This window comes from Oncorhynchus gorbuscha, linkage group LG18, assembly GCF_021184085.1.
Source record: "Oncorhynchus gorbuscha isolate QuinsamMale2020 ecotype Even-year linkage group LG18, OgorEven_v1.0, whole genome shotgun sequence".
In the NCBI taxonomy this organism is placed as follows: domain Eukaryota; kingdom Metazoa; phylum Chordata; class Actinopteri; order Salmoniformes; family Salmonidae; genus Oncorhynchus; species Oncorhynchus gorbuscha.
Genome location: NC_060190.1, coordinates 32,635,384 through 32,662,411, shown reverse-complemented (window position 1 = coordinate 32,662,411; position 27,028 = coordinate 32,635,384). Strand labels below are relative to the sequence as shown.

At 43.3% G+C, this 27,028-nt stretch overlaps 1 protein-coding gene across 3 annotated transcripts in view; it reads left to right on the top strand.

Moving 5' to 3' along the window:
• rbl1 (retinoblastoma-like 1 (p107)) overlaps positions 1-23,625 on the top strand; it is a 58,681-nt gene extending 35,056 nt beyond the window's left edge. The window contains exons 6-23 of one of the 3 annotated variants that reach the window (XM_046311660.1): positions 4,014-4,171; positions 5,649-5,713; positions 5,842-6,028; positions 7,446-7,612; positions 8,022-8,134; positions 8,489-8,592; positions 8,838-8,975; positions 10,509-10,562; positions 10,639-10,803; positions 11,185-11,317; positions 11,825-12,049; positions 16,420-16,610; positions 17,768-17,944; positions 19,994-20,065; positions 20,286-20,373; positions 21,117-21,265; positions 21,751-21,915; positions 22,656-23,625. In XM_046311660.1, coding sequence (XP_046167616.1) covers positions 4,014-4,171; positions 5,649-5,713; positions 5,842-6,028; positions 7,446-7,612; positions 8,022-8,134; positions 8,489-8,592; positions 8,838-8,975; positions 10,509-10,562; positions 10,639-10,803; positions 11,185-11,317; positions 11,825-12,049; positions 16,420-16,610; positions 17,768-17,944; positions 19,994-20,065; positions 20,286-20,373; positions 21,117-21,265; positions 21,751-21,915; positions 22,656-22,829 — 2,525 coding nt within the window. In that variant the 3' untranslated portion in view covers positions 22,830-23,625. Of the gene's footprint in view, positions 1-4,013; positions 4,172-5,648; positions 5,714-5,841; positions 6,029-7,445; positions 7,613-8,021; positions 8,135-8,488; positions 8,593-8,837; positions 8,976-10,508; positions 10,563-10,638; positions 10,804-11,184; positions 11,318-11,824; positions 12,050-16,419; positions 16,611-17,767; positions 17,945-19,993; positions 20,066-20,285; positions 20,374-21,104; positions 21,266-21,750; positions 21,916-22,655 lie in introns of all 3 variants that reach the window. The other 2 variants (XM_046311659.1, XM_046311662.1) reach the window with 2 other exon arrangements.
• Positions 23,626-27,028: the final 3,403 nt, after the last annotated feature.

Here is a 27,028-nt window from a genome sequence, read left to right as displayed (position 1 = left end):
GCGTGAAGGATAAACCCGGGACTTCTGATGAGCCCACTGTGGCCTCATTGGGCCTGTCCCCTACTGTCCCAGACCCTCCATTTGTGGCAACCGGAATTGGGCGAGAGCCCTCCGACCTGTTGTTTGAGGACTGGCCTGGCCCTGGACGAAAGGAACAATTTTCCTTGGTTGGTAATTGGCGGAAAGGCGAAGGAGTGATGCCTTGTCCAGATGGAGGAATGCTAACTTGTGTCACTGGCATAGAGGGCGTTGGCGGAGCGGCCCGTCTTCCGTGCTCCGTGTTGGCTGTTGACCCCGGAGCCTCCGAGGACTGTGTGCCATGCTGTACCAGAGGGGCAGATTGGGAAAGAAAGGCAGACAGTTCAGGTCCATGTGGAAGGGTGGTCAGGTCAACTCCCTGTTCGTTCTTCTCCAGGAAGGATGAGACCATCCGTGCCTCCTCTAATTCCCTTCTGGCTTGACGGTGCCGTCGCTGCTGTGCCAGGTCCTTGGCAATGAATTCCCTTTCCTGTAGAGCTCTACGGGCCTGCACATCCAATTGGTGACATCGTTCGTCAGCCTGTCGTTCCTCCTCAATCTGACGCTCAATTTCCTCCAAAGCTAATAGTTTCATCCTCTCTTGTAGGACAGCGTTCTGTGAATTGCTGAGGGCTAGTGAATGGCGGCTGCCATGGCCACTTCCAAAGGGGTATCCACTGGTCGAACTCCCACTCCGTCTAGAGTGCTTCGACGATTTCCCATTAGTTAAGGGGTGAGAGGAGCCTGCCTCTGGAAGCTGGTCGACCTGTGCAGTGGGAGTTACCTCCTCCATAGGTTCTTCACGTAGACCACTTTCCTGCTCCAAAGCAGTTTCCGGTCCTTGGCTCAGAGGGGATGGTTGATGGTTGAAACATATAGTTGATCCATCAACTCTTTGAGCTCTGGTGGGCTTGCCCTTTGATGTCGGAAACTCGACCACATAATCCTTAAGATAACCAGGTGCTTGCCTGGTTCTTCTGGTGGTTGAGGATGAAGCCTTTGTTGCTTTAGGCTTAGCTCCTGGATATTTCCTTTGTTCCAAGACCTTTCCCTCAGCTGCTCTCTCCTCCTCTCTTCTTCCTTCCAGTGGAGACAATTCTTCCCTCTCCGCCTCCATTTCCTTTTCACCCGTCTTTGGTTCAGTCATCATCCGGCTCAAAGGACCATTGAAAGATTAGTGGAATCTGTGTGGGTTGCTGGACAGGTAGGATGACTGACAGTGAAGGTGAACAGGTGTTCACGTGTCAGGTGACAGAGGAATGTATGAGACTGAGGCAGGAATTCCTTTAACCATAAAGTGGTATATTTACTGAGTAGTCTGTGCTGCATCACAAAGGAAACCAATAACATGTATACAATCAAATTCATAATCAAAGATCAAATCATATCAGTCATTATTAACATAAGTTAAGGAATTCAACAGTCCAGTTCATTAAGATGTCAATAGTAATCATCCGAGAGTCATTTAGGCTCATAACTATTTATCATAAATCATGAAAGAATACAAACAGTGAATGGTTATACAATCTATAATCCCCATGATCAAAGTCAATCAGTTAGCAAACAATGACGTTTCTCATTTCACACTTTCAATAGTCTTCATGTGTACATATAATTAATTTCAATACACATGAACCATATCGATTGTGTAATTGGCCTATGAGGATCTGTAGGGCCGTGATCATTGACAATTCACATTACACAATATGTTTGAAGCGTGCGCTCCAAGCCGCGCTCCGCGGTGATAACTATAAACAATAACTGAATGGCCCACTCTCCCGATCACCACAGATCATTCAGATGAAAGGTAAGAGTTGGTGGACTTACGTGGATTCATGGACGCACAGAACTTCTGGATCAGATGGATTTAGGGAAGAGAAAGCAGCGAGATCAGGCGATGGCATTTCTTCCTTTTATGGAGTTGAGATCTGTAGGACATTTCCACCTGACCTAATTAAAGCGCCCCTGGCCCAGCTGAGTAAATGGCAATGAATTAAAGGAGTATTCCACCAACTCCATGGGCCTTTTCTACAAGTAGAGACCAGAGAAGACTCGGCCTCTGACTCCGACTCGCTGTTTAATGGGGAAAACCGGTTGAAAGTTTCTGTCGGCTGAATGAGCGACACCGGTTGAGCGTTCCTACAGCATTTTCTTCCAGAAACCATGAGAAAGTTGTCCGGCTGCGGGGACTGTGCCAGGGGATTTATACTACTATCTGTACTTACTGGTGGCACAGACGCTGTTTCATCCTTTCCTACACTGAAATTACCCTTGCCTAACGATTGCGTCTGAAGCTGGGCATGTAGCACAGCTATCCTCGCCGAAAGGCGAGTACAGCGACTGCAATTAGAAGGCATCATGTTAATGTTACTACTTAGCTTCGGCTGTTGGAGGTCCTGACGAATCGTGTCCAGATAAAGCGTCCGGAGTGAAAAAGTTGAGGGGGAAAAAAAATATATATACGGTAATTAAAAAGTAAAAACCGTAAAGTTGTCAGGTAGCAAAATCGGTTGGCAACAAAACGCACAGCAACTCGAAAACAAGTCTGCAAAGTTGTGACCGGAAATTATCAATACTTAATCAGTTGATGAACCAATCACTTCAATATACACAATTGACAAAGTTACTTACCAATGGCCAAGTGCAGACGAAGTCTAAAACATTGCAGTCTGGTCCATTTGTTGATTTGAGCGGCCTTCACCACGTTCGCACCACTATCCGTTGTAAATGTAGACCTGTCTGTCTTGAGTTCCCTAAGTTCCCTTTAGATGATTGGTGAGTCCCACTGGATGTCAAGGTGAGCAGTCGCTCCTCTGCTAAATGACTTAAATGTAAATGTAATCTTCACCCGTGTGGTCATCGGGAAAGTATGATGTTTAAAGGCATTTCGAAGATTCCACTCTGTCAATATAGTGGATAGTGAGGCTAATATTAAGGCTCTGATGTGTGACTAGACCACAGATATACGTAAAATCTTTAAGCAGTTCCTAAACTTTTTCCCTACAGTCGGTGTAGAGTTTAGGCAGTGCGATGTGAGAGAGATGTTTGCGGCCAGAGAGAACGTACCTGGGGTCAATTAAATTGATAAGCCTCTTGAAACCTTCCTTTTCGGCTATGCTAATTGGTATCATGTCCCTGGCAATGCAATGCATTTGTGATGTCTTTTCGATGTTTGCTCGTAGGGCATAAACGCTGTCAGTGTTGACTGCTTTGGGTGAACATCCCTAGATTGGCTGGTGCTTGAGGGGCATTTATCAATACCGTGGCACAAACTTTCAGCATGTTCCAAAGAGTGATTTTGCTTCAGATGGTGAACAAGGTTTGTCGTATTACCAGACTTGGTAGCCACCTGTCTACGGCACAAGTCACACCAAACATTGCTCTGCTCTTTGTCGCACTTTAAAAAACCAAACCACCTACAAATAACAAACAGTTGAACCCTTTTTATCAATAATTTCTGAGTTGGAAGCTGCTCCTACTCCATGGCTATCACTGCCACTGTTTTCGCCTACATCACTCATTTTTCAAGGTGCTAAGTGGTTTTTAGTGTGCCTATACCTCTCCACGTGCATATTGTCACTTCTCTGCACATTCCTGCTGCGTCAGAGAGAAAATGGACTGCTGTACCTAATTATTCTTTATCGACAATATTGAAAATTAATCTGAACTTTTTTATATCGTTATTGAGGGAAGTAATTACCTTAATAATTATTGATATTGATTTATCGCCCAGCCCTATGTAAGTAATTTGCAACCAATAACAAAACACAGCCACATTAGAAAAGGTAATAAATAAAATGAAGTGAGCTGATGACACTTATTTGACTTACTCATTGGGACTTAAATTATGAAAAATAGCATTATACTTTTGAATATGAGATAAATGGAGAAAGGGGCAGATTACTCAGTGGTTATGCGTCAATAACATACTGAAGAGTGGAGATAAACAAAACAAAATGGAAATGTTCTTTGACCTTGGCTTCCTTTGTCCTCAGGCATGCCCAGCATCTTCAGGTTGGAAAACAACACCCCGGACGAGCCGCCATGTGTCATCGATCGGCTGTGTGAGCTACACGATGGCTTGGTGGTGGAGGCCAAGGGCATCAAGGAGCACTACTTCAAGCCCTACATTAAAAGGCTCTTTGAGCGGCAGGTGAGACCCCTCATTAAAACAATGACAACCTGCTATCTGGAGGAGTACTGTGGTGGGTTAAAACGACCATGCCCCCCCCCCCCCCCTCCCTCACACACACAAAAGCTCAGTAATGTACACATTCCATAACCCAACCAGAAACCCCTACACATAAAATGTTCAGGCACATCCCCCCACCAGCCAAGGTCATTTCTATTCTTCTGTCAGTCCTTCTGTGGGAGGATTCCCCTATCCACAGCACATAAATTCAGATGCTTGCATAATTCATTTTGAATATAGTAAATCCTGTGGGAGATAACTGGAACATCTTTTTGTCTGGACTAGAATAAAATGATCCTTGAAAATATGGGAAAGTGCATCAGTCTCGTTTGATCCCTGCGAGGCAACTGTTAACCTCTTGCTCCTACCTGGCACGCAGGCGTCCCATCTAGAGCTCTGGAAATGCAAATGTACTACGCTAAATGCTAATAGTATTAGTTAAAACTCAAACGTTCATTAAAATACACATGCAGGGTATTGAATTAAAGCTACACTCGTTGTGAATCCAGGCAACGAGTCAGATTTTTTAAATGCTTTTCGGCGAAAGCATGAGAAGCTATTATCTGATAGCATGTAACACCCCAAAAGACCCGCAGGGGACGTAAACAAAATAATTAGCATAGTCGGCGCTACACAAACCGCACAAATAAAATATAAAACATTCATTACCTTTGACCATCTTCTTTGTTGGCACTCCTAGATGTCCCATAATCACTATTGGGTATTTTTTCCGATTAAATCGGTCCATATATAGCCTAGATATCGATCTATGAAGAATGTGTGATAAACGGAAAAAAATAGCGTTTCATAACGGAACGTCATTTTTTAAAATTCAAAAAGTCGACGATAAACTTTCACAAAACACTTCGAAATACTTTTGTAATGCAACTTTAGGTATTAGTAAACGTTAATAAGCGATCAAATTAATCACGAGACGAAGTGTTTTCTATAGGGCTCCGTCTTGAAATACTGTCCATGTATTTCTCAACCAAAATATCCGGTCGGAGACCTGAAGAAAAAGCCTGTCTCTTGTTCGTTTGACCAAGAAACAAACAATTGGCAAATGACAAGACTGTTGACATCGTGTGGAAGCTGTAGGTACTGCAACCTCAGCCCTATTTAATGTCTTTCGCCCATAACAATGGGTTGACGCGGCGGATGGATATATTTTTCCACTTTCAGTGATCAGATTTTCCTGCACTTTCCAATGAAACGCACGTTCTGTTAGTCACAGCCGTGATTTAACCAGTTTTATAAACGTCTGAGTGTTTTTTATCCACACATACTAATCATATGCATATACTATATTCCTGGCATGAGTAGCAAGGCTCTGAAATGTTGCACGATTTTTAACAGAATGTTCGAAAAAGTAGAGGGTAGACTGAAGAGGTTAAGCCCCCAGGGCCCAGCGTGTTGACTCATTCATTGTCTTCTCCAGATACTTAAAGGGAATGAGGAGCTGCTCACTGATCTTCTGGACACACCAAATTTCATAGATAACAAGTAAGTTTGTTATTCTATCCTAATCTGTCATTTGTAGAGGTGCCTAGAATGTTTTTAATCTCGGTCACGTTTGAAGCTTCTTGTGTTTAACATTGCTTATGGTCTGATAACGTGTGTATGCCACCCAGTAAAGCGATAAACCGGGAGTATGAGGAGTATGTGCTGACTGTGGGGGACTTTGATGAGAGGGTGTTCCTGGGGGCGGATGCCGATGAGGAGATTGGGACACCCAGGAAGGCTGCACCAGAACCCCGGGCCTGCCAGCTGTCAGCCCGCATGCAGGTGGAGAGCAACCTGCAACAGCACTTTGAGAAGGTAGATAGCTGAAGCCAGTTAAATTCCTAAACATATAGCTGAAAATCAACAGGGATGAGGCTCATTTATGGCACCATCTCCGCAAACTAACTGAACAGATGTTTTTTTCTGATTATTCATAAAATATAGATTTTTCTAATTAAATTGCCACATACTGCTAAAAAAAATGTCCTCTGTCTTGTCTGTGTTCGCCACATCTTTGCTAATGTCATCTCGCTAAATAATGTTGTGAATAAAATGTGAAAGAGTGAGTCCACTCTCCCATTTTCAGTCACAGATCAAAATCCTTTAAAACCTGTTTGGGATAGGCGTGCCACTAGCGGGACACCTCAACAACATCCGGTGAAATGGCAGAGTGCCAAATTCAAATTAAATGACTATAAATATGAAACTTTCATGAAATCACAAGTGTAATACATCAAAATAAGCTTAACTTGTTGTTAATCCAGCCGCCGTGTCAGATTTCAAAAAGGCTTTATGGCGAAAGCAAACCATGTGATTATCCGAGGACTGCGTCCAGCACACACAAATGCATAACAAATCATTTTCAACCAGGAAGTTGCGACATGAACGTCAGAAATTAGCGATATAATATATGCGTTACCTTTGAAGATCTTATTCCATTGGCACTCCAAAAGGTCCCAGTTACGTTACAAATGGTCCTTTTGTTCGATAAAGTCCTTCTTTATATCCATAAAAACTCAGTTTAGCTGGCGCACTTCAGTCAATATTCCACTCGGTTTGCCTCCTTCAAAATGCATACAAAATGAATCCCAAACGTTAACAATAACATTATCCAAACAAGTCCATCAACGTTTATAATCAAACCTTAGGTACCCTAATAAGCAAATAAACAATACAATTTAAGATGGAGAATCGTTATTGTCTTTACCAGATATAAACAAAAAGAACGCACTCTCTCAGCCATGCGCTTGGAAACATTTGGAAACACTACAGCCAAAATGGGAGACACTTAAATGAGGTAGAAGTTGTATTTTTTTTCTCTAAAAAACAGCCTGAAACTCTTTCTAAAGACTTGACATCTAGTGGAAGCCCTAGGAACTGCAATCGGGGATGATTTCGCCCTATTATAAAAGTGCCAGCCAATGAAATCAGTGGTATTTCCTTTTAATGGTTTGTCCTCTGGTTTTTGCTTCTGTTATACTCAGACATTATTCTAACAGTTTTAGAAATTCTAGAGTGATTTCTATCCAAATCTTCCAATTTATATGCATATCTTACCTTCTGGGCCTGAGTAGCAGGCAGTTTCCTTTGGGCACGCTTTTCATCTGGACCTCAAAATACTGCCCCCGATGCCAAACAAGTTTTAAGGGGCTTAAACAGAGATCACGTGACTCCTATGACTTTGATAAGAAATAAAACCTTGTTCTGTGTGTGTGTGTGTGTGTGTGTGCAGAAGCGCACCCTGGCCCCCTCCACTCCTTTGACAGGCAGACGTTACCTGAAGGAGAAGGAGCTACTGGTGACCCCTGTGTCCTCGGCCACGCAAAGCGTCAGCCGACTCCAGAGCATGGTCTCGGGCCTGCGTAGCGCCCCCAGCGAGGCCCTGATGCAGATATTCAAGTAAGCTCACATCCACTGCCTCAAATGTCCATTAGTTTATAGGGACATTTTCATGGACCCAGATCTTAGATGAAGCCTCTTCCTGGATTGAACATGGAGAATCTATGGAGAATCTCCATTTGAAAGTGTGTTTTAGACCAGGACTGGGTTTATAACAAGGGTCGGGGAAACCGTCGCTACATGTTAAATAGTTTTGTGTAAACTAGGCATGTTAATCAGGTTTTGGGTCAATTACAATTCAAGAAGTAAACGAAAATGAAAATTTTCCCATTGAAATGTAATTGCCCCCAACTGTGATTTGGTTGATAAATCAAGTCCCATGGAGAGGAGAAACAGAGGCCACTGCGACTTGAATTGGAAGGTTTGTGGTGTTTAACTGTTTTGGCCCTGTGACTTTTTCCACCTGTAGGTCATGTTCGCGGGACCCCATCGTAGCCATTCTGAGCAGAGTGAAAACCCTGGGCGAGACGTTCAAGCAACATTACACAAAGGACTCAGAGGAGCTGCCTGGATCACACATGGGTGAGATACCAGACACACATGCAGATGGAATACATTGAGCATGCAGAAATAGGGGTTAAATATGCTTGTAGACGGGGTACATCACAAATGTCAAAAAGTAAACATTGGTACACAAAGTGGACTTAGTACGCAACTGCTCAAACACTCTTTTGCTATTTACCTTAAGTGTTCTGTCAAACATGCCTCAAAATTATAAGGTGTCTCCATCTACTGTGCATGTTCCGCTTTCCATGCATATTACTTCTACATTTGATCAGGCAAAAAGCAGACACAAGACCACTATTGAATTAAGATAATGGGTCAATGAAAGCTTGCATGCTCTTCTTAATGCCATTTCTTGGCCCCTTCGTTCAGATTTTGCTGAGAACAGGATGAAGCTGGCTGAAATCCTCTATTACAAGATCCTTGAGAACGTCATGGCCCAAGAGACAAGGAGGCTACACGGCAAAGACATGGCTGTAAGTTACACCTGGGTCGTGTTCATTCGGGTACACAGTATATGAAATGACAACTGAAAAAGTGTTTATTGGACGAGTTCAGATAGTGCCTCTCTGTTTCAGACCGCTTTCTTCTGTTTCGTGCTATGGCACACATCTATATGGTAACTAACGCTTACAGATATGAAGAATAGCAAAGCTAATGTGTGATGGTGCATTGCATCAGACTGTTGGACATTCAGTGTGCCAATGACTGAAAATTCTAGGTGCTGCTGGAGCAGGACATCTTCCACTGCTCTCTGATGGCCTGCTGTCTGGAGGTGGTGCTGTTTGCCTACAGCTCCCAGCGCACCTTCCCCTGGATCATCAGCATCTTCAAACTACGACCGTTCTACTTCTTCAAGGTAAGTGGCCCGCCGCCTAGCTGCACTCGCACGCAAACACTCAATCACAGTAGATTCTAATCAACCCCCCCCCCTTTCTATTCTGCCGCTACTCTGTTATTATTTATCATAGTCCCTTTAACAAAAGTCCCTGCTCATCTGCGTGAACGTGCCTTAGGCATGCTGCATGAGAACTGCAGATGTGGCCAGGGCAAGAAATTGCAGTGTAGGTACTGTGAGACACCTAAGACAGAGCTACAGGGAGACAAGATGGACCGTCCTCGCAGTGGCAAACCACGTGTAACAACACCTGCACAGGATCGGTAGATCCGAACATCACACCTGCGGAGCAGGTACAGGATGGCAACAAAAACTGCCCGAGTTATACCAGGAATGCACAATCCCTCCATCAGTGCTCAGACTGTCCACAGGTCCCCACCAGACATCACCGGCAAGAACGTCGCCTATGAGCACAAACCCACCGTCGCTGGACCAGACAGGATTGCAAAAAAGACTCCCTGACGAGTCGCGCTTTTGTCTCATCAGGGGTGATGGTCGGATTCACGTTCATCGTCGAAGGAATGAGCGTCACACCGAGGCCTGTACTCTGGAGCGAGATCGATTTGGAGGTGGAGGGTCCGTCATGGTCTGGGGCAGTGTGTCACAGCATCATCGGACTGAGCTTGTTGTCATTGCAGGAAATCTCATCACTGCGTTACAGGGAAGACATCCTCATCCTCCTACCCTTCCTGCAGGCTTATCTGACATGACCCTCCAGCATGACAATGCCACCAGCCATACTGCTCGTTCTGTGTGTGATTTTCTGCAAGACAGGAATGTCAGTGTTCTGCCATGGCCAGCGAAGAGCCCGGACCTCAATCCCATTGAGCACGTCCAGCAGGTATATTTCCCTGGTCGTCCCCAAAGCTAACACTTCCTTTGGCCGCCTTTCCTTCCAGTTCTCTGCTGCCAATGACTGGAACAATTAGCTAAAATCACTGAAGCTGGACACTTATCTCCCTCTCTAACTTTAAGCATCAGCTGTCAGAGCAACTTACCGATCATTGTACCTGTACACAGCCCATCTGTAAATAGCACACTCAACTGTTAACTCGAAATGACACAACGACAAGGTTCCAGTTTAACAAATTTTACTATACTGTATGAACACCCTCAAAGGTTGCCATTATTCTCAAGGCTAGGTCCATCAACCACCAGACTTCATGCGCACTCTTGACTGAGTGATAGCCCCGTAATAACATAAATATTGGGATACTTAAAACATGGACTTAACAATAACTACCTCATCCCCATATTGTTATTTATCTTCTTGCTCTTTTGCACTCCAGTATCTCTACTTGCACATCAACATCTGCACATCTATCACTCCAGTGTTAATACAAAATTCTAATTATTTCGCCTCTATGGCCTATTTATTGCCTTACCTCCCTAATCTTCTACATTTGCACACACTGTACATATATTTTTCTATTGTGTTATTGACTGTACGTTTGTTTAACTGTTGTTTTTGTCGCTTTGCTTTATCTTGGCCAGGTCGCAGTTATAAATGAGAACTTGTTCTCAACCGGCCTACCTGGTGAAATAAAGGTGAAATAAAAATGTCTACTGGTACACACACACACACTATCTGATGTCAACCTACGCTGAAAATGTGCACATGCAGGTGATTGAGGTGTTCATCCGCTCAGAAGAGGGTCTGTCCCGGGACATGGTGAAGCACCTGAACTCCATCGAAGAGCAGGTGCTGGAGTGCCGGGCCTGGACAGCAGACTCTGTGCTGTGGGAGGCCCTGGAGCAGGCTCACAACAAGGTCCCCACCGTGGAGGAGGTGAGCACCCAAGAAACACTACAACTACAATGCACAGCCCATGGGGGATCTACTGTACATCAGAAAACATTTTTTTTTCTGTTGTGTTATCGTGGTGAATAAGTTATAATATAAGATGCATGAATTTAACTTTTGGAATGTGGTGAGCTTGATCCTGGCTCTGTCTCTAACTGACAAATAATTTATGTGGTTAACTGTGCCTAGTGCATTTTGATTTGGCACTTAAACCCTACAAATTACAATAATGCAAGCCATATAATAGTAGAAGTACATGATCCTAGGTAACATGGACCAAATGGAATTCTCATAAGGCCAGGTGTCAGTTAACCATTTACAAATATATCTATTCCTAACTGATCTTCCTCCCCCTATCATATCCAGGTGAACTTCCCTAGTAGTTTTGACACGGGGAACAGCAATGCTGGTCCCTCCCACCTCCCTCTGGTGGCCCTCTCCCCCATTATCCACCCTCGCATCCGCGAGTTTAGGACGGGCCTGAGCAGCGCACGCAAAGGTAGGCCATCTTGAGGTGTTAGAGCCTCTAACTCAATTAGTCTTTCCACGATTCCTCGCATTGTATCTCCTTCCCACCTCAACCGCATTGGAGAAGTTACAAGGACCTTATCAAATCTTCTTCAGAAAGAGGCAGGTAGAAGGGATGTGAGGAATTGAGAAAATCTGAATTGAGAAAGAGCCAATATGTCAGCATTTCTTATTTTTCTCCTTTTGGTGTATGTCAGTGTGTCCTCATTCAACCACTAGGGGGAGGTTGTATCATAATCTCCGGGTTCACATGGAGTGGTGTGACTTTAATGTCCCTTTTGATAACAGTAGACTGTACATCCATATTGTCCTATAACAATATGGATGTACAATAACATGAAAGCTCTATTGAATTCTGTGCCAGTCTGTGTTGCGATGAAATAAAGCCACTTCATTTTCTACTCAGGCTTATGCTAAGTTCCCCAGGAAAATGAATGCTCTTTTAAGTCTAACAAACTGAACCTTTTCCTTTTCCCAGACATTCCTCCATCGCCCTTATCCGTCCACGACCGTTACAGCTCCCCGGCGGCAGGCAGTGCCAAGCGGCGTCTGTTTGGGGACGACAGCAGCAGCCAGGCCCAGCAGTCTCCGTCCCTTGCCAAGAGGATTATGTTCACACCCGGCGGGACGCTGAAGATCGACACTCCCACCATACTCAATATGACCACAGCCAACGGCCAGCAGCTCAGCATCCCACTGCAAGGTACACCTGCGATAACACTCATCACACGCTGTGTTATTTATACACATTTTTAGTCAGTTAAATTAATGATTTATATGGATCAATCCATTTGAATTCAATCATTTTTTCATAGCACCCCTTTTGATTTGAACGGAACCTTCCATACATATTTACCCATTGTAGAAGTGCTCAGAAAGTTACTTTTTGGACCTGAATGCCAAAACATTTAACAGGTGCTTAGAGTTGACCCATTTTGCATACCATGAGATATCCATGTCTTAATCACTGGAAAAGATCAACATAATTTAAAAGCTTACAAACAGGGTTGTCAAACTATTTTATAACTTCTGGGGGGGAAATTATTTTTAATTAAAAAACATACTATTATCCTCAATTACTGTTGTAGTTTAGACCATATTTTACATCTAAGGTAGGGATTGGCAGCTAGTGTTGCTTTTTGTAGTCCCCCGGATCAAACGTTGTCAAGAGTGTGGCTTCTGAAATGTTTTGCTCGCAATTTCACTTAGGGTCCCCAAAAGGCTAGGGCCAGATCAGACTGTTGGTATGGATGTAGGAACCGTCTATGACTACAGCCACCCTAGTCATAGACTGTTCTCTCTGCTACTGCACGGAAAGCGGTTCCAGATCGTAAAGTCTAGGTCTAAGAGGCTTTTTAAACAGCTTCTACCCCCAAGCCATAAGACTCCTGAACATGTAATCAAATGGCTACCCATTTGCATTAATCATTTGCATTGCCCCCCCCTCTTACGCTGCTGCTTTTCTGTTTATTATCTATGCATAGTCACTTTAATAACTCTACCTACATGTACATATTACCTCAACTAACCGGCACATTGACTCTGTACTGGTACCCCCCTATATATAGCCTCACTATTGTTATTTTACTGCTGCTCTTTAATTATTTGTTTTTTCTTTAAAAAAAATCCTAACTGCATTGTTTGTTAAGGGCTTGTAGCATTTCTCTGTTGTATTCTGTGCATGGGACAAATACCGTTTTATTTCAGGTATGCAGACCCGTGAGCCACTGCGGCCCCTCAGGATGAGTTCAGATTTTTGTGTGGCGCACATCCCTGATCTAAAGTTTTTGTGTTGTGCTGGCCATCGGTTGAGCCACAACATGCTCTTGAATACAGGCTGGTTGTCAGGTTTTGGCTTATAAATGTACTTTTAAATGGTACCACAAAGAGAATGTTGAGTTGAGTGGGAATATATATTTTTGGGGGGGGCTTTATTATACTGTCAATCCTCCATAGGAAACCTATTGAAATGTAGATAATATAATAGACATGACAATTTTAAGTTAGCAGTGGGTGGACCGGCAGTCATCTTTGTCGTTGTAATTAGAAGTAAAAACTAAATTCAATTTTACATTTCAATGGTGTATGATAGAAATGACACCGACCCTGTATTCAAGACAAATTTGTCTCTCAACCGATGGTAGGCAAAACACAACCTCAGCTGTTGTGAAATAGGGTCTATGCTACATTGTTCTCCATTTTTTTTAAGTAGGGAGCCAATTAGATTTTAGCACTTATTTCCATGACTGATCATAAATAAAAATTCTCATGGCTCTCTTTTCCCTCAGCAGCAGACATGGTGAGCAATATGTTTGGAACATTGAATCGCAATACATATAGAATCGTGAAAATCGTATCGTGATTAATATAAGTCCCAGGCAATTCCCAGCCCTAATGCAAATATGGAAAACAAATGGCTGTTTCCGGATTTTTAGATAATTGACGGTAAGTTGAAAATTACTTTTTATTCAAACATTTTTATTTTCTTCACCAGAATGTTTTGACTCTAAAAAGTAACTTTCTGACCACTTCTACTTTGTGAAAACATGTATGGAAAGATTTGTTTAAACCAAAAGGGGTGCTGTCAAAAAGATTGAATTAACACGTATTTACAGTGCCTTGCGAAAGTATTCGGCCCCCTTGAACTTTGCGACCTTTTGCCACATTTCAGGCTTCAAACTTAAAGATATAAAACTGTATTTTTTTGTGAAGAATCAACAACAAGTGGGACACAATCATGAAGTGGAACGACATTTATTGGATATTTCAAACCTTTTTAACAAATCAAAAACTGAAAAATTGGGCGTGCAAAATAATTCAGCTCCCTTAAGTTAATACTTTGTAGCGCCACCTTTTGCTGGGATTACAGCTGTGAGTCGCTTGGGGTATGTCTCTATCAATTTTGCATATCGAGAGACTGAATTTTTTTCCCATTCCTCCTTGCAAAACAGCTCGAGCTCAGTGAGGTTGGATGGAGAGCATTTGTGAACAGCAGTTTTCAGTTCTTTCCACAGATTCTCGATTGGATTCAGGTCTGGACTTTGACTTGGCCATTCTAACACCTGGATATGTTTATTTTTGAACCATTCCATTGTAGATTTTGCTTTATGTTTTGGATCATTGTCTTGTTGGAAGACATCTCCGTCCCAGTCTCAGGTCTTTTGCAGACTCCATCAGGTTTTCTTCCAGAATGGTCCTGTATTTGGCTCCATCCATCTTCCCATCAATTTGAACCATCTTCCCTGTCCCTGCTGAAGAAAAGCAGGCCCAAACCATGATGCTGCCACCACCATGTTTGACAGTGGGGATGGTGTGTTCAGGGTGATGAGCTGTGTTGCTTTTACGCCAAACATAACGTTTTGCATTGTTGCCAAAAAGTTCAATTTTGGTTTCATCTGACCAGAGCACCTTCTTCCACATGTTTGGTGTGTCTCCCAGGTGGCTTGTGGCAAACTTTAAACGACACTTTTTATGGATATCTTTAAGAAATGGCTTTCTTCTTGCCACTCTTCCATAAAGGCCAGATTTGTGCAATATACGACTGATTGTTGTCCTATGGACAGAGTCTCCCACCTCAGCTGTAGATCTCTGCAGTTCATCCAGAGTGATCATGGGCCTCTTGGCTGCATCTCTGATCAGTCTTCTCCTTGTATGAGCTGAAAGTTTAGAGGGACGGCCAAGTCTTGGTAGATTTGCAGTGGTCTGATACTCCTTCCATTTCAATATTATCGCTTGCACAGTGCTCCTTGGGATGTTTAAAGCTTGGGAAATATTGTTGTATCCAAATCCGGCTTTAAACTTCTTCACAACAGTATCTCGGACCTGCCTGGTGTGTTCCTTGTTCTTCATGATGCTCTCTGTACTTTTAACGGACCTATCACAGTGCAGGTGCATTTATACGGAGACTTGATTACACACAGGTGGATTGTATTTATCATCATTAGTCATTTAGGTCAACATTGGATCATTCAGAGATCCTCACTGAATTTCTGGAGAGAGTTTGCTGCACTGAAAGTAAAGGGGCTGAATAATTTTGCATGTTATGTTTGAAGCCTGAAATGTGGCAAAAGGTCGCAAAGTTCAAGGGGGCCGAATACTTTACTTTCGCAAGGCACTGTACCCGGCAGTGGAAAAAGTACCCAATTTTCATACTTTAATAAAAGTAAAGCTTTTAGAAAATTACTCAAGTGAGTCACCCAGTAAAATACTACTTGAGAAAAAGTCTAAAAGTATTTGGTTTTAAGTATACTTAAGTATCAAAAGGAAAAGTACAAATAATTTAAAATTCCTTATATTAAGTAAACCAAATGCTACAATTTTCTAGTTTTTTACTGAAAGCCAGGTACATAATCCAACACTCAGACATAATTTATAAATGAAGCATGTGTGTTTAGTCAGTCCACCAGATCAGAGGCAGTAGGGATGACCAGGGATGTTCTCTTGATAAGCGTGTGAATTTGACAGTTTTCCTGTCCTGCTAAGCACTGTGTAACTAGTACTTTTGGGTGTTAGGGAAAATGTATGGGGTAAAAAGTACATTTATTTTCTTTAGGAATGTAGTGAAGCAAAGGTAAATTGTCAAAAAATATAAATAGTGAAATACATATAGTTCAAGATAAAATTTCCTAATTAATGGAGAAGAAAAGCATCTACTCAACAATGGTATTATTTTCAGGTAACTGCAACTATTGACTTTTTTTCACAACTGCAACCAATTTGTCACTAAAACATTGATAACAGACATATTGACATGGTAAAATAAGTGTGTAAAATATCAAATCTATTTAATGCTGACACCCTCATATTAATCACCAATGGTGTTCACTAAGTTGATGGTTTATATTTAGTCCACACAGAGGGACAGAGAGCATTACAGACCCCTGTGATAAGTACACAAAAAGGCCACTAAATTCTGGTAGTTTACTGCTGAAATCACTTTCCTGTAATTTACCCTCCCTTTGCAACTTTATGCGTAACACACTTTTGGTAAATTTATTGATATGAAATTGTGCAACGCCTCAACAAGCCAATCGCCCCCCTGTTCTGAATACAATTTGCCTATGTGATCCCCAGGTATAAAGAATGATCTGGGAGGCATCACGCTGATCCAGGTACAGACCAGAGGGGAGCCCGGCAGTCCCATTACAGCCCAGGTCCTCTTGACAGCCTCCCCCAGCCGGCCCATCCCGGCACCCCAGGCCCAGCCAGACCCCCAACAGAGCCGGCCCCGACGCACCGGCTCCTTGGCCCTCTTCTTCAGGAAGGTGAAAGAGGACACACAGGCTGCGTCACAAAGGCACCCTATTCCCTATATCAGTGGTTCACAAACCTGTCCTTGGGTTCCCCCAGCCATTCCACATATCTATCACCGAGAACAGCACACAGTCATTATCCTCAGGGGGCCTTTATTTTTACATGCAACACAAATGATGAATAATGGTGTACGTAGTACTAGCCGCTGCTGAGACACATTCCCTCTCGGTCGCTCGCCCCCTCGCACTCGCCCGCCCCCTCGCACTCGCCCGCCCCCTCCCACTCGCCCCCCCCCTCCCCCTCCCGCCCCCTCCCGCCCCCTCCCACTCGCCCGCCCCCTCCCACTCGCCCGCCCCCCTCCCCTCGCCCGCCCCCCTCCCACTCGCCCTCCCTCCCACTCGCCCGCCCTCCCACTCGCTCGCCCGCCCCCCTCCCACTCGCCCGCCCCCCTCCCACTCGCCCGCCCCCCCTCCCACTCGCCTCGCCCCCCCCCCCCACTCTCTGTCTCTCCCCCCTCCCGCTCTCTGTCTCTCTCCCCTCCCGCTCTCTGTCTCTCTCCCCTCCCGCTCTCTGTCTCTCTCCCCTCCCGCTCTCTGTCTCTCTCCCCTCCCGCTCTCTGTCTCTCTCCCCTCCCGCTCTCTGTCTCTCTCCCCTCCCGCTCTCTGTCTCTCTCCCCTCCCGCTCTCTGTCTCTCTCGCCCCCTCCGCCCCCTCTCGCCCTCGCCCCCTCTCGCCCTCGCCCCCTCTCGCCTCGCCCCCTCTCGCCCTCGCCCCCTCTCGCTCTCGCCCCTCTCGCCCCCCTCTCCCGCTCTCGCCCCCTCTCTCTTCGCCCCCCTCGCTCGCTCTCACCCCCCCTCTCTTTCGCCCCCCCCTCCTCGCTCTCTCTCTTTCGCCCCCCCCCCTCCTCGCTCTCTCTCTTTCGCCCCCCCCCCCTCCTCGCTCTCTCTCTCTTTCGCCCCTCGCTCTCTCGCCCCCCCTCCTCGCCCTCTCCCGCCCCCCCCTGCCCTCGCTCTCCCCCCTTCCCTCGCTCTCTCGCTCGCCCCTCTTTCTCTCTCGCCCACCCCCTCTCGTGCTCGCTTTCGCACTCTTTCCTTCCTACTCTCTCGCCCTCGTGCTCTCTCGCTCTTGCTCGCTCGCGCTCACTCTCTCGCCCCCCGTGCTCTCTGTAGGTGTACCACCTGGCCAGTGTGCGGCTGAGAGATCTGTGCGTTAGGCTGGACATCTCGGCAGAGCTGCGGGGCAAGATCTGGACTTGCTTTGAGCACTCCATCGTCCAGTGTCCGGAGCTGATGAAAGACAGACACCTGGACCAGCTCCTCCTTTGCGCCATCTACATAATCTCTAAGGTACTAAAGCACTGAGGAGAAAGATTTGCTTATTTTTGTTGTTTTACCATCTTCAGTTGAATGCATTGATTAAGCCTTTTGAGAGCAACTGCTAAATGGCTTTCTACGTGGCTGTGTTTCTGGATTCACTGAATGAGATGAGTGATGTTCTGTTGGTCTTGAACAGAGGGATTGACACATTGATAATGACTTGATTATTTCTGTGTCATGCAGGGCACCTAGTACTTAGTATGGCACTTGTTTTTATTTCTTATGTGGACCATAATAAAATTATTTATTCATCTTTCTTTTTCAATTCACAGGAAAATTGGTTATACTTACGTTCCATATTAAAACACAGAATAACCTTTATATTCAAATTTGACAAATGCATTCCCTTGTTTCTTAAATGTAGAATATCTAATACTTTTCTGCACCATCAAGAAATCTGACTGAAAACAGTTGTAATTAGTTCTTTGGATTCATTATTTTATTGAAGAACTGCAGGTGTTTGCGGGTTTAAAACACTTTTGAATACAGTGGATTTTGGTGGTTCTGTAAACAATACTACTGCCTCCTAGTAGTACAGCCTCTTTTTGGAACCCTCGCTAATCCAAGGTAGAGGACATCTTTTGGGCAACGGTTGGTCTAGCAGTCACCACCAATGCCGACAGCACATGTCTGTTCTCGAATCTCAGCCCCACTGCTCTTCCTATCTGCCGTTGAATCAAACATACAAAAAGGTGATAATTTCCAGACCGGCCCGGGTCCCTTGGTGCATCGCATCATGGATCGCTTGACGTAGCCGGCGGCTAGGTCAGTGCCCTTGAAAGTGCCCCTATCTGGAGCTCTTAGAGGACGGTTTGGCACAAATCTCGCCGTGTTTCTCTAGGCTGTAATAACTTTACCTCAGGAGGAATCTGCTAGATTGTCTTGTTAAAACTGTCTTGTTAAAATTTAACAAATCTGATCTAACGGCGTGGATATTCGTCAATTCTGTCAGGATTTCTGTATTGTAACAGGCCTTCGTGTGGTTACTTAAGTCCGATTTTTGATATATTTGGCTGTTTTCACATCATAACATGTGGAAGTTGTCCCTTTTCAATTTTAGAAGTGACTGCGAAATGCTAACTCCCATTCTTATAAGCTGGTTAGCATAGCTCGCATACTGAATTCGGTAGTGGTAGTCAGTTAATGTTTTTAACTGCAATGCAGTTGATTGGTAACTATGGCATGAACACGTGTTGGGGTTGGCATCCATACAAAAAGCATTTTCCTGTGGTTTGAGAAATATATCAATTTTTTTGACTCAACAGTTTGAAATGCACAATAGTGTGAATGTAGGTAGATTTTGCCAGGGGGCAATGAGGAGACTGGATCTTAACCCATGGCCCTTTCCCCCCCACGTGTTTCTATGGCAACTCCATTGTTTTGGTCGAGTTCGATTGACCCCATCTATGGCACATTTCTCTACCGCATCTATTGCACATTTCCTTGAGGGGAAACTGTAATCTAACAATTGACTCAATAAAACAATGCATGTGTCCATCCTACTGCGATAAATGCCATACTCCGGATGGCCCATATCATAAAGAAGCCTCCTAATCACATTATCTTATTGACTCAATGTTACCTTCAGCAGAATTGACTCATTTTCACTGTAGAATATTAGATCAGAAACAGATGTAAAAAAAAAAATGAAAATCGCTATCGAATATTGGGAGGACTTATATGCTGAATATGCAGATTCAGCATATAAGTCCTCCCAATATTCGATAGCTATTTTCATTTTTTTTTTTACACATCTGTTTCTGATCTCTAGGTGTCCGTCCTTCAATAGATAATCAAATAGTAATCTTAAAACAATTATGTGTTAGGGTAGTAGAACCCACAGATTTTTGTTTTGTTTTTGGATTTTAAGAAAGCTGTACCCAGAGGAAGAAGGCCATGTCTTGCCGGTCCCTGGCACAAACACGTTTTACCGCTGTCGTACAGACATTCAAGTTTTTTTTCTCACCTGAGTGATTGTTGCTTGGATTCCTATTAATAGTGTACATATGAATGTTGTAGATTACGAAAGAAGGCCACACATTCCAGGACATCATGAAATGTTACCGCAGTCAACCACAAGCCAGCAGTCATGTAAGTGACCCCACATGCCAGGTTTTTCTGAATTCCTCTGTACTTCATTTCAAGATCTTCTCAAACACTTCTGCAGAGGGAGGTGTGCATAGTCAGAAAACCAATTTTAATATAGACCACTAATATTATATTACATATATAGAATTTGTGCCTGTCGTGAAGTCAAAAAATAATTTGAGTGATGTGTTCCTTATGGCTCTTGTTTATGCTCACTCCACAGGTCTACCGCAGTGTCCTCATCCGACCCAGCAGCACCAGAGAACAGCCCTCAGACGAGAACATGGAAGTGGACCCCTCTGGTGGAACATGTAAGACAGCACACCCCCAAATAGCCTTTCTATCTGCAGCTGTCCACTACTGGAGTATAGCCAGGTGGTTCAGAGTTATTTTCGGACCACTAAAAGATACCTCGACCCTGAGAAAGACTCTGGAAATGAATCCCACTGAATGTAACCTGAATGAATGTCCAGCTGTTTAAAAATGTTGGTTTCATATGGCTTGTTTCTAACACAGAAATTATGGGAAAAAAATATAATATTATTTTAAAATTATATATCAAAAAATTATATTGATACTGTAAGCATATTTTGAAGATAAATATGCAGCGCAGAGGACAAAGGTCAATGGAAATAGTGTTTTTTTTCTGTAATATCAATGGGTCAGAGACATGGGAGGAATTTCAGTCTGGGACTCATAGCTACATGACAAGTTCTCATTGGTCCAAATTGTTTATACATTGAACCTGAAATAGGATACAGCCCAGTTTTATTGCAAGGAATTCTAGTTAGTCAACCACAGGCTAGGCCTGGGTTATAACACTAGATCCTGTCCCTTTGTTCTGTGTAGAGAATCACTGAGGACAGGGAAGAAATTACCACCTACTTCCAAGCATGATTTGTCCTCTTTGAGTAAACCTGTTTTCCTCCCCCTGATTTGCTTTGGGGTCTGTGTTATTGAAGAATAACATCAACTGCTAACATAACGGTAGGCAGACTCTTTGGTGATATGAGTATCCATTACTGAACAATGCATCCACCAGCTTTAATTTCAGCTGCTGAGAAAGCCGACCAGAGCAGCAGAGAGGAGGCTCTTGCCCAAGGCGAGGAGCGCGGCGACCTCATCCAGTTCTACAACTCTGTCTATGTGCTGAAGATTAAGGGCTTTGCCCTCCGATACGCCGCCCCCAGCATGGACAACAGGGTATGGTATGAGGTCTGATACCAACAGGCTCGGGAGACCATTTCTATCTACAAGCGATCTGAACTGGTCTGACCACCTACACTGACTCTCCACACCATGGCACACATGCACTCACACACATTCATTCATGCTACACACAAATCACAACTGCCGATAGCAGACTCTTCTCTACTATTGCTAATTCTGCACAATTTAAACAATTGCCCTCTAATCCCCTTTCCCTCATACCCTGTGTAAATATTTTACTATAAATTGTGCTTTCTTATATTCTACTGTGCCATTTACTTTCTGTTCATGTTATTTCTTATTGTTGCATTGTCGAAGGAACCTGCATGTTAGCATTTCGTTGGACAGTATATACTAATTCAACTTTAATCATGGGCATACTTCTGTCCTGACACCAGTTCACTGTCAGTATCTAGTCAGAAGTTTGAGATTTGTAAGCTAGTTGTCTGTAGTTAGTTTTGTTCCCTCTTGTCTTCCAGATGGAGGCCCCTCCTCTGTCCCCGTTCCCCTCGATGAGAGCCCAGCCCCTGTCCCCCCGTCGCATCTCCCAGAGACACTCGATCTACGTGTCCCCACACAAGAACGGCTCCTGTCTCACCCCGAACTCTGCCTACACCTACAAGATCAACGGCAGCCCCTCCAAAGTATGTCCCCACCCTTATGCATGTATGTGTTTGTATTTTGAAGACGCAGTACAGAAGTTTAGATGCACATTTTTTACATCAAGTTGTGTTGTCTGTATGGTTCATATACACATGCTTTAACATAAATCAATGTATTAACTCATGAATCAACATTATCCAGAGTTTAAGGCTATATGTTTTGCACATAAGTGTGGGAAGGTGTGGTCCTTTCTTTCCAATTAGGTAATTTATGGACAATATTTCAGTCCATTTACCTTGATGTTTGTCAAACCTCTCCTCTGGGAGCCCCAGGCGTTTCACAATTTTGCTGAACTAGCACACCTGATTGAAGTAGTCAAGGACTTGATGATTAGTTGATCAGGACTGGCGTGTTATCTCTGGAATAATTCAAATATATTTGATGGCCAGGTGTACGCTAGGAGAGGCAGATTTTTAAAACATTTATTTAACTAGGCAAGTCAGTTAAAGAACAAATTATTATTTACACTGACTGCCAAACCCGGACGAGGCTGGGCCAATTTTTCGCTGCCCTATGGTACTCCCAATCACAGCCGGATGTGATACAGCCTGGATTCGAACCAGGGACTGTAGTGACACCTCTTGCACTGAGATGCAGTGCCTTAGACTGCTGCGCCACTCAGGATTTAGGGGACCCCTTTTGGCTCAGGGGCCAAGGTTCCTTTACTTCCTGTCTGTATGTTAATGTTAGCTCACCTGTGCTTTACCCCCTCCTTCCGCAGGAACTGACTGACATCAACCGGATGATCCGCCAGGGCGGGGTGAGCAGGAAAAGGGCCTTTTCCATGGAGGGCGACTACTTGGGCGAGTCCCCCACCAAACGGGTGTGTCCCGAGAGTGAGGATGTGCTGCTCAAACGGCTGCAGGACGTGGTCAGCGAGAGAGCCCACCACTGAGAACCCCACCCTGAAACTCAATCTCCTTTTAAGAACCCCACATTCCAGTGCCAACAACTCATTAATGTCTTCTGCAAGTGCTTACCCTACTTACAGCATGAGTCTATCTTTTTCTGGTCAACATTTCTTTGTTTTCAGATGTGATTTCAAAGTGAAGGACAAAGGTTGGTGATGAACCAAAACCTGCGTTGCTTTTAAATTGTCCATGGACTTCAAGACTGTGACCAAAATAGGCTTTTGCTGCTGAATTTGTCTATCATAAATGATCCTTTGGCCCTCTATTGCATTGTAAATTATGCAGGCGGTATCATAACAGAAAGGGCTAGTCTCTATATGAAATATGGCAGTTGACTTTTCCCTTCATGCTGCATTTGTGTAGTATCTACACTTTTTATTTGGTCTTATTTTAAGGGAAATTTCTGAGTTATGGTTAGTGGTGCTATTTTTGATAAAATATAAATTTGTTTTTAATCTTAACTCAACATCTTACAGTAAATCTAAACATTTTACATTTAAACATCAACTCCATACCAACATGTCTGGTATTGCACAATTACTTGCTTGATCCTTGATGTAGTAGGTGCTCAAATTTGATGGGTTTCTTATCAGGAGTTGAAAATCCAAATGTTACAACAACCGCATTTAGTAATTGAGCATCATTATGTCATTCTATTCGGAAAGTATTTAGACCCCTTGACTTTTTCCATATTTTGTTATTATTCTTAAATGTATATTTTCCTCATCAATCTACACACCATACCCCATAATGACAAAGCAAAAACAGGTTCTTTAGAAATGTTTGCAAATGTATAAAAAAATAAACACCATCACATTTTAAATAAGTATTCAGACCTTTTTACTTAGTACTTTGTTGAAGCACCTTTTGCAGCGATTACAACCTCGACCCTTCTTGGGTATGACGCTACAAGCTTGGCACACCTGTATTTGGGTAGTTTCTCCCATTCTCTGTAGATCCTCTCAAGCTCTGTCAGGTTGGATGGGGAGCGTCACTGCACAGCTATTTTCAGGTCTCTCCAGAGATGTTTGATTGGTTTCTAGTCCGGGCTCTGGCTGGACCACTCAAGGGCACCCAGAGACTTGTCCCGAAACCTTTCCTGCGTTGTCTTGGCTGTGTGCTTAGGGTCGTTATCCTGTTGGAAGGTGAACCTTTGCCCCAGTCTGATGTCCTGAGGGCTCTGGAGCAGGTTATCATCAAGGATCTCTATATTTTGCTCTGTTCATCTTTCCCTCGATCCTGAATTCTCCCAGTCCATGCCGCTGAAGAACATCCCCACAGCATGATGCTGCCACCACCATGCTTCGACCTAGGGATGGTGCCAGGTTTCCTCCAGATGTGACGCTTGGCATTCAGGCCAAAGAGTTCAATCTCGGTTTCATCAGACCAGAGCATGTTTCTCATGGTCTGAGAGTCCTTTAGGTGCCTTTTTGGCTAACCTCAAGCAGGCTGTTGTGCCTTTTACTAAGGAGTGACTTCCGGCTGGCCATTCTACCATAAAGACCTGATTGGTGGAATGCTGCAGAGATGGTTGTCCTTCTGGAAGGTTCTCCCATCTACACAGGGAAACTCTGAAGCCCTGTCAGAGTAACTATTGGGTTATTGGTCACTTCCCTGACCAAAGCCCTTCTCCCCCATTGTTCAGTTTGGCTGGGCAGTTGCCTTCTAGGAAGTCTTTGTGGTTGCAAACTTCTTCCATTTAAGAATGATGGAGGCCACTGTGTTCCCGAGGACCTTCAATGCTGCAGACATTTTTTGGTGCCCATCTCCAGATCTGTGCCCTTACTCAATCTTGTTGAGGAGCTCTACGGACAATTCCTTCGACGTCATGGCTTGGTTTTTGCTCTGACATGCACTGTCAACTGTGGTACCTTCATGGTGACAGGTGTGTGCCTTTCCAAATCAATTTACCACAGGTGGACTCCAGTCAAGTTGTAGAAACAAGGATGATCAATGGAAACAGGATGCACGTGAGCCCAATTTTACACGTGAGCCCAATTTTGAGTGTCATACCGAAGGTACTTTAATACTTGTGTAAATAAGGTATGTTTATTTTTTAGACATTTGCACAAAAAATGTGAAACACATTTTAGATTAAGGCTGTAACAATGTGGAAAAAGTAAATGGGTCTGAATACACCATTACATGTGCCCGCATTGTCTTCTGTGTTAAATATTATGTTGGAGTAATCTTTTTTAATGATGTGACACTGTCAAACTACATCAGTGTTTTATGAAATTAGTGTTTTACTGGTGATGATGATTGGTCACATTATTAATGATCTTTTCCTAACTATTGTATTAGCACTGTTGTACAATAAAACGTTGATATGTTTCCTTTTTATTTTCACCAAAATGCTCCGAGCCAAATGTATGTTCATGTTTACATTGTCAATAGATAATACATCTGCTTATTCTCATTTCCTCAGAATATTTATTAGGCTATTATACTCGTATAACTGACCGTACCTTGTCAAGTGGGATGTCCTCATAGCATGGTATAACTCATCACAAAATATTTTGTGAAGCGATTGTATCACTGTCGTAGTCTTTGGTAAGTAAAAAATAGATTAACACAATCAACTGATCACAGAATCTACTACATTGCAACACGTCCTTTTAGATTTTGTTCCATGCCACATTGTAGAAGTATTTTGAAGTACTACTATGTATCATGTTCCTGCATTGTGCATACAGTACCAGTAAAACGTTTGGACACCTACTCATTCCAGAGTTTATTTTGACCGTATTCTACTTTGTAGAATGATAGTGAAGACAAACTATGAAAAATCACATATGGTATCGTGCCATTAACAAAAGTGTTAAACAAATCAAAATATATTTGAGATTCTTCAAAGTGGCCACAGCTTTGCACACTCTTGGCATTCTGTCAACCGGCTTCATGAGATAGTCACCTGGAATGCATTTGTTAAAAGTTAATTTGTGGAATTTCCTTCCTTAATGCAGTTGAGCCAATCAGTTGTGTTGTGACAAGGTAGGGGTGGTATACAGAAGATAGGCCTATTTGGTAAAATACCAAGTCCATATTATGGCAAGAACAGCTCAAATAAGCAAAGAGAAATGACAGTCCATTACTTTAAGATATGGTCAGTCAATATGGAACCTTTCAAGAATTTTGAAAGTTTCTTCAAGTGCAGTTGCAGAAACTGGCTCTTATGAGGACTGCCACAGAAATGAAATACCCAGAGTTAGTGCTAAGTCATGGCTGTTTCCACCCCTCCCATGCAGACCAAGGGGCATCATAAGCCACTGGGTTCATATTGTGATTATCTGCACCTGGTGTTGTTTTAATTCCCAATAAAATATATAAAAAACACCCACCCCATCTTGTCAGCTCAAGCCCCACAGACACATGAAAGAGTACTCATCAAACCTTATTTGACATATAAACAGTATAACTAAATCTTGTAATTTTGCCCTCACATTCCCCCATTTTGAGAATTTTCTCAAGAATTACAAGGTTTAAAAAGACTACAATATCGTAAAACAATTATCCGCAATCTAAGTCAGAGTACATTTTTCATCAGTACAAAACAAATCATTGTGTTGATTCTGAGCACACCCCCATTGGTCAGGATGGTAGAAACAAAAATGAGCATATCTTGTTTGACAAATCCAGGTAGTGACTCATGGTTTAAGTAAGATTTTTCTATTTAGTGCCTAATGATACAGGACGAACATCATGATCCCACTATTTATAAGGCTATGGATATGTGCCATTAGCACAAACCTGCTAAAGTTCCTGAGTATTATCATTATCATCACAAATTCAATTTGGCAATGGATAGAAATTAGGATCACTTTCACTCTCAATAGTTCACCCTCTACATTCACAAGGGAATGCTGAGAATAGTATCAATCTCTTTGGTACACAACTTCTTTACACAGGTCACAATCAGCTTAACAACAATTCAAACAATCAATACATTAATTGTTTCACTCATATAGTTAACATGCTAAAAACTTTCTCAAATCAGTCAGTTTTAAAAATCATTGTTTACAAATCATAACCCATCAAAACCCAATTAATTATCCAACCCAATTTAGAATGATATTCTTCAGTGATTATATCACTCAAAATTAAAACCCTCAATGTAACACACATCAATACTGGCAGAAGGTACATTTATATTAAACTTGTTGGGGATAGGGGGCAGTATTTT